The 8,216-nt window shown below is 39.2% G+C and overlaps 1 protein-coding gene across 1 annotated transcript; it reads right to left on the bottom strand.

The window, feature by feature from the left end:
- Positions 1-1,446: 1,446 nt before the first annotated feature.
- LOC126368718 (protein cortex-like) lies at positions 1,447-7,964 on the bottom strand. The gene is made up of 9 exons (XM_050012849.1): positions 7,824-7,964; positions 7,068-7,184; positions 6,438-6,633; positions 5,035-5,195; positions 4,267-4,418; positions 3,625-3,838; positions 2,368-2,569; positions 1,913-2,056; positions 1,447-1,672 (listed from the first exon to the last, which is right to left on the bottom strand). The coding sequence occupies exons 1-9, from the start codon at positions 7,851-7,853 to the stop codon at positions 1,533-1,535; spliced, it is 1,356 nt and encodes a 451-aa protein (XP_049868806.1). The 5' UTR covers positions 7,854-7,964; the 3' UTR covers positions 1,447-1,532.
- Between the last annotated feature and the right edge of the window lie 252 nt (positions 7,965-8,216).

Genomic DNA, 8,216 nt, shown 5'->3' with positions numbered 1-8,216 from the left:
AGAGGGAAAGTAGGGTTCTGAAGTTTTGTGGTTGTGCCCTCTCCAATATGTAACAAAATGCGTGAGAGCGTAGATATTGTAGATACATTATACTACTAAAAAACAAAATGGTGGTATAAGTTCGCATGGAAAAACCTCATTGAGTCGTCTCGATCAGGTTAATTTATTTGGTCATTGTGCACCATTCATGCGCATTGCATATAATAATATACTGAATACATTTTACGAGAAAACTTGTGTCAACTCTTTTATGGTGTTCTTGTGTACTAAACGTCAAGTTCAAATATATTATACCGTTGTTTTACATGGAAATGGCGCGATGAAGTTGTAAGTATTACGCGCCGGAGAATAGGTGCTAAGTTGAACACTGTGAATACAGCCATAAGAATAATCAAATGATCTTAAAAACGTATATAATTTGATAAGGAGGCTATGTTACCGCTAAGTATAGATATGTCTATTATATATAGTTAGGTTATAGCTGGTATATTAAGCAAATTTTGACAACTCGTCTTTTAGTCAGTCTTTAATAAAACGATTTTTAAGATTACATACACCATCACAATAAATAAATAAATCACCTTACGATCATTTCGACCAACATCCGTTTTGTTTTTTTGTACTTAATTGTTTTGTGAAAATTTTCAATGATGTTATTGTCTTTTTTTTTGTGTGTGGCGTCCTTTTATAATAAACTATAATTTCTATTCTATTATATATAAATTCAAGTATTATCTATTACTTACTCGCAGGGAGGAGAAGGGAAGGATGCAATCCTGCGTTATTTGGCATAGCATAATTCTAAATACAGTATAATATCTTTATGAAAATAATCAAACCACAAAATTTCCACCAGTTATTTCAAGTACAGACATCAACTTCTTCGCAGACCATTCGGCATCAGCCATTTTCTCTCGTTTCCCATCTGCACAAAGCGCATGCGCCGTTGATTTACCGTCCGATTGAACCGCGATGTATGCAGGCCTCGCGATTTACGGCGTGAGGGAAGAATCTTGGAATGTTTCAATCGCACCCGTTATTTTAAAAGTGTTCAATCGCGCCACGCTCTCGTGCTTAGCATAGAATTATATCGAGCAGGTGGATTGTGTTCTGTGCGGTTAGATATTTTAGACTTCAGACAGTTGCGGTAAACTTAAGATTGGAAATGAGGTTTTGCATAGCTTATTAAAATATGTTGATGATAGAATTATTTTTTTGAGTGATAACTAGTGGGAAAGAATATGTTTTTTTTATGAACTGATTGTTATGTCGCCTAAATCGTTACTTAGCTGTCAATTATCCTATTTGTACGTACCTGAAGCATGATTATACATATCGTAATAAATATTATAATCATAATATATATTGTAATAAATATTATAATAATAATATATATTACAATAAAATAAGTGAGTAATCAGTCACCTAAGTTAAAAAACTAAAATGCAATAAATTATTTTATTAAAAATCATTACAAAATTTGATAAAATCAATATCCATCGTAACATAAAATTATAGAACAACAACAATATTTATCGAATAACAAATCCATGAGTGATATAGTCGAGATACACAGGGCCGGCTGAGAATCTTCTAGAATTTGTATTCTTCTTTTTTTTATCTTCTGGAAGAAAGTTCCAGATGATCAGGTCTTCGTCTGCGGTCGCCGTGGCTGTGTAGAAAGTGGCTTTATAGGAACCTTGAAACTTGATGCGAATAACTCTAAAAAGTAGCTCTATCTATAGCTCTTCATCAAAAATCGTAAAAAATATTTCTAGAAAGTACAAGTACTTCATTGTCTCCAAAAAATCCAATAGTTATGACAAAGGAACCATCAAATAAGGTTTTTTTCTTTTTCAACGGTAAGTATGCGGAAGTCTATTCCAGCTGTCGTCATGTGATGAAGGCTTACCAAGTTTTGTCCCGTCCGGGCTGAACACCATGGTCCTCACGCGGTCCAGTCCACTCTTGCCCTCTCCGGATTGGTCCACCACGGTGTACGGGTCGCTCATCACCACTAGTTGCGCGCACGTCTTTGGGAATGACACTGCTCTGGCTGAAATATACGAAATGTTAATTATATCAGTTGATAGAATAAAGAATATGGAACGGTAACTCTTTGCCCCGCAAATCGTATCCGTCGCCGAGCTATATTCATCTCACCTTAGTTTTATTTTAGTTAAAAATTTAATAATACTACAGGAGTAATAAATACATAACATACATAAATAGCCTATATACGTCCTACTGCTGGGCACAGGCCTCTCCTCAATCAACCGGCTGATGATGATGATAATGTAAGCTTTGAATTTGATGTTCTATGTCTGCGGCTAATATATTTTTCTTTATCTAGATAAGGTTACAAACCTGAATTCCACATGCTAAGCACGAGCTCGCCGGTCCTGTGGCTGAACATCATGACGTCGAGGCTGTACTGGTTGTAGTGGCCGAGCTTGGCTTCCCGCAACCGAGAGGAGGGCGTGTCCCACATGGCGATAGTGGTGTGGAGAGCTGACGTCATCACACCCACTCCGAGAAGGGCGCTACGCCACGGGTGCCATGCTATAGTCTGGAAATGAAGAATCATTGATTTATTTCTTACTAGCTTTCCGCCCGCGACTCCATCGGCGTGGACTTCAGTTAAGTTTACTGAAATTTTCTTATTCTTCCTGCAATTTTCTTTGTATTTTTTTTTGACGTGACTTATTGTAGATTTGCCGCAGATGGCATCAACTACTTGGCCGGATAAATGGGGAGCGATGAAGGCTCTCACCCGGTACAACGTTTAAGACAACAGGCCTGAGGGTGCCCAGTTGGGCGCGAACCACGGCTCAGGGCGTCGTCTGAGAGGAAGAATATTTGAAAGAATTAATCTACCTTAGTGGGTCGATAGCGATAAGCGCTGAATGAGGGAAAACGCCGGCGGGGTCTTTCTTTGTATAAGAATAAGCAAGAATATTCGGCTCTCGGTTCGGTTGCGGCTCGGTGAAATGTGGGTACTAAGTTTATCTTGCGATGGATGTACCTCTGCCTACACCAATTGGGATATAGTCGTGAGCTTACGTTATGTTATGTTATCTTCTACAACGATTCAAAAATCATAAAACAAAACAAAAGGAAACTTGTTCTACGAAACACGAATCATCTTACTTTCAGGCAATCGGGTCATCAGCCTGTAATTTCCTAAGCAAACTAGGGATCACAAAGTGATTTTTGTGATATTCCCAACAAGATTCGAACCTGGAACCTCCGGATTGTGAGCCTGGCGCTCTCAACCTCTGGGCCACGGAGGCAGTTTTTGAACCTCGAGGTTACGCGAAGAGAGATGTGGTGATTAAAAGGTTTGCGTGGGATGATTAACTGGTTATCCATTCAGATTCTTTACCGTATTTTAGTATTATGAAGAGTCGACGGTGGTACAGGTAAGTCGTCTTTTGTACGTTTGTTTAGTTTTTATTCCTGTTATAATTATTTATTTATTTATATACATATATATGATATACTTATATATTTAAGGTCACCAAAAGAGCTAACAAGAAGTCTCTTACAGTAAAGATCTTCATAAAATGACAAAGTAATTATGTTCTTTTTGTGCAATAAAGAATTGTATATAAAAGTTTTTACCTTTACAATCCAATTGGAGTTTAAACTCGAATGGTACTCCAAGGAAGGCCAGACCAGGACGTGAACCAGTGATGAGTTGAAGGCGACAGCCGCGACGTATCTGGCGTCTGGAGATATCCTCACTGTAAGTATCGGGGAGCGGCTCAACCGCTTCCAGCTGTTGATCAGGAGTGTCCTCCGGTCGAAGGCTATCACATGCCCGCGAGAGCAGCCTCTGGAGATAAATACAGGGTGTAAATGATTAAAAAATCCACCTATCTCGCTCGCACTTACCCGTTCGCACTTACAACAACCTCTGTGGTCCAGTGGTTGAGCGTTGGACTCACGATCCGGAGGCCCCGGGTTCGAATCCCGGTGGGGATATATCACAAAAATCACTTTGTGATCTCTAGTTTGGTTAGGACATTACAGGCTGATCACCTGCTTGTCCGAAAGTAAAGTGATCCGTGCTTCGAAAGGCCTATAAACCGTTGGTCTCGGATACTATTTACTGATGTAAGTGAGTAATCGTTACATGAGCCATGTCAGGGGCCTTTGGCGGCTTAGTAATAACCCTGACACAAGGGTTGATGAGGCTGGTAATCCACCTCACAGCCCACACTGAAAGAGATTTTTAAATGGTTTGCCACAATCCGTACTCACGAAACAAATGAGTATCCAGTGGGACTCCAGTCCACTGCAGTAATGGCGCAGATCTTGGTGACGTCATCTCCATAGCACTTGCAGCAACCTTCAGCAACATTCTTGCTCCGTACAGTGTCGTGCAGTTCCACCGTCCTCATGTTTGACCCTATCTGTGGTGCAAAGATTGTTACATACATTATTCTAAAACCTCTGAATACGGAGTAAAGATATTATACTTAGGTACGGTGAGCGATGAGTCCGGGTACAGATTTGATCACGAAATCAAGGAAAATGGACGTCGAGAACGCTTGTATCTTTGTTGGACATTAAAATAAAAACAGTAAGTACCTAGTTTCGACTTGGGCCTTAAAATAGTTGTACCTCTGCCTACTCCTTAGGAGATAAAGGCGTGTTTTTTCGAATGTAAATTGGAAATGAGTGTATTAATGTTTTTTTTTAACTTACATTTCTGGTTATGGTATAAGAAAAAACAGTTGCAAACAACGACCTCAGTTCAAATTCTTCATACAAAAGACATCAACGAAATCTTTTCCTTATTTTTTCTTTTTAAATATATATTTTTTCACTTCTACCAGTTCCAGCTCATAAGAGAATAATTGTCGTAATATTTCACCAAGAGCCGGCAGTCGTTTCTGTGAATTCCGGCCAAGTGGTTACCAAAAAAGACAAACAAACTGCTGTCAAAAACCGGACCTCTCGAATCTCCAGGTTAGCTAAGTGGACATCGTGTATAACCGGCTAATGTTAGAGTGATGATGATCTCACCAAGAGCAAGTCTCCAGTGGGCTGGAATTTGCAGCAGTGTATGGGGTACTGCGTGACGCCCTGCCCCATGACGCTCTGCGCCGTCCAGCTGAACATGTGGTAGTTGTTACCCAGCGCCGCCACCAGCATGTTGCTCCTACTCCAGTCCAAGAGCTCTGGAACTGATGGAAATAGTGACCACTGACAATTTTCAATTTAATTTATTCATATTGTTAACAGCCTAGAGGTTGCTAGGAGGCTTGAGGTCCAGATTCGATTGAGATATTGTCGAAATCATTTTGTGAGACTGTCCTTTGTTGGGTTGGTCACGTGACATATTGCCCGGTGACGTCACATTTCAATAAGCCAAGAAACTGTCAAACAGCATAACTTGAAATGACTGATAGTTATTATTTTGTTTATGTGAAATGTGACGTTACACGAAGCTCAATCATGACCACCCGTGTTTCGTGTTTGTTGTGTGTAGTGCACAGATAAAAAACGCATCCTTATTATTTAAATATAAACTAAATAAAATAATATAATTATCTTTATATGATAAACTACCATATCCGATATACTTCATATTTTATTGCTACAACTGTCAAGTTGCCAATTATCGTATCCACCTTAGAACTTTGTGTCAAAAAGGGCTGGATGTTTATTTCTTTATATATGTATACGCAATAAAACAGACAAAAGAAACATACAAAGGAAACAGATTGTACAGGTAAGCTTATCTCTAAGAAAGAGATTTTTTCCTTCTGACCTACGTGACAAGGAGACATGCATTGTATAACTATAGATAAACAATGTTGTTTTCAAATTCAAATTCAAAAATATCTTTATTCCGTAGGTAACATACTTAGTTACGCACACTGTGAATCGTATTTTCACTCGGCAGGGCCCGCAGAATACCAGCGTCGTGGCTCACGCCGACTTATGCTGAGCGAGGTCCTTTTATTCCGGACTCCACCGCAGATGATCGGGCCGTCAGTGCGTTGCATTTAGAATACTTAGTTTTATTATTATTGTTTTTATGATTTTGGTTTGTTTTTCTTTTTGGTATTTTTTTTGTCTATGTACTTATTGATTTCCGTGTGGTTTCTGTCCTGTGTTAAATGTAATGTACCTGTCTGTCTGTGTCTGTGGTGTCCGGAAGTAATAAATGTTTCTTTCTTTCTTTCTTTATTTTGTTACTTAACGAACGTCGCATCCGCTTAAAATTTCTGCAGCTTCCCACAACCTGCATAGCTTGGGAAAAGAAGTTGCAAGAAAAACCTGGGCACAGGGCTATCAGACATTCTTTAAAAAAACTAAATATTGTTATACAATTTAGTAATGGCTATCTAATATAATTTCTCAGACAGTTACTTTTAATCCCATGCATTGACATCTTTTTTTTAGATTTTAGAAATACTTACACGTAGCGTAACTATAAGTAGGCAAGTCGAGGATGCTATCAGCGGAGGAGAGGTATCCCCTCCGCCTCGGGGCGCATGGCCAGGGCTGCACGCATGCGCCCTCCACCCCTCTCACTTCCTGGCCCTTAGTCGGCTCCAGGCCGAACACTTCGTCCAAATAGCTCTTGTATTTCCTCTGTTTTTGGTGTTTCGCTTCCTGAAAAATAAGATTACATATGTTATATTTATTAATTGTTAAAAGTGTTAAAGTAAAATTTTCCCCCAACCCGTAGAGGAGCAGTATGGTGGAGTTTGGTCCGTATCCTCTGGTATTTGAGGGGAGGCCTGTGCCCAGCAGTAGGATGTATATCGGCTGTTTATATTTACGTAGAAAAAAGGTAAAATTAAATAATTTAGTCACTTTGAAAGGCTAGTAAACGGGCTGTCTTGCGATGTTCGTCTAATCAGTTAAAATGCAATTACTTTATTAGGTCTATTTTTTTATTTTTAGGCCGGGCTTACACTATACGAATGGGTACACGTTACGGTTATTTCGCGCATTAGATCTGAGAATACTTATATAATGAACCCTGGGTTTATTCCTAGCAGCGGAGGAATTCAAAACTTACAACAAATAAATAGTAAACCTACCCATATGTCAACGGTATCGTTGTGCAGATCGCCGCGCCACGCCCTGCGCCGGCGCTCGTCCGTGAACGACTCCCGAGGCAGCACGAACCTATCCACCCTGCTCCGCTGTTGATGGGACTGCAATCGACGTAATTGGAATCATTACTATTTAAAATTAAGTAAGTATATATAGTACACAGCCACAGATGTTGCAAAAGATCGCAAGGAGTGGAAATCGAGCCCTACATCCCAACAGGGGATAAAAGGAGTAGAAGAAAAAGAAGTAATTAATAATAATAACGTTTATTATTATTATTATTATATAGGCACGCTAATAGGCCATCGCTCATATTTACTTCATCATATTAGACATGACTTGACTTGGTCGGTCTTTAGGTCCACGTTTACGATGTTAGCTTCTGCCCATTTCATGGACCTCATTTTTTAACGACCTCCGTAGTCCAGTGGTTGAGCGTTGGGCTCACGATCCGGAGGTCCCGGGTTCGATTCCCGGTGGGGACATATCACAAAAATTACTTTGTGGTCCCTAGTTTGGTCAGAACATTACAGGCTGATCACCTGATTTTCCGAAATTAAGATGATCCGTGCTTCGAAAGGCCCGTTAAGCCGTTGGTCTCGGTTACTACTTACTGATGTAAGTAAGTAGTTGTTACATGAGCCATGTCAGGGGCCTTTGGCGGCTCAATAGTAACCCTGACACCAGGACCTGACACACGATAGAAGAAAATGGACCTCATTAACGCAAATAATACTTACAGATTTTTTACCAAACACAGGTCTATTCATGTTATAAATTAATATACTACACACGTAAATAAATTGATAACTTTAATTGAATAAATATACTTTTATTAAAATAACATAGTTAAATGCACTTGAGTGGCTTGTCACTTTTGTTTTAAACTACCCACTGGTATTAAAAATATGCTGCATATGAAAGTTAGGGTTGTACCTACTGAAGTTCTTTTTGAGATTATTATTTGTATTAACATAAATAATCAGTAATGTGAAAGAAAACATTGTGAGGGAACTATTTATATCTGAAAAATTATGGCAGTAATACTTAAGGTATATATTAATGGTCCTGATTCCAGTACGGTCACGAGTGTGTATACACTTTGAAACCATGTCACATTAACTTTTTTAACA

This window comes from Pectinophora gossypiella, chromosome 8 (assembly GCF_024362695.1).
Source record: "Pectinophora gossypiella chromosome 8, ilPecGoss1.1, whole genome shotgun sequence".
Classification (NCBI taxonomy): Eukaryota; Metazoa; Arthropoda; class Insecta; order Lepidoptera; family Gelechiidae; genus Pectinophora; species Pectinophora gossypiella.
The sequence above is the reverse complement of the archived record's forward strand: the minus strand, read 5'-3'. Positions and strand labels throughout refer to the sequence as shown.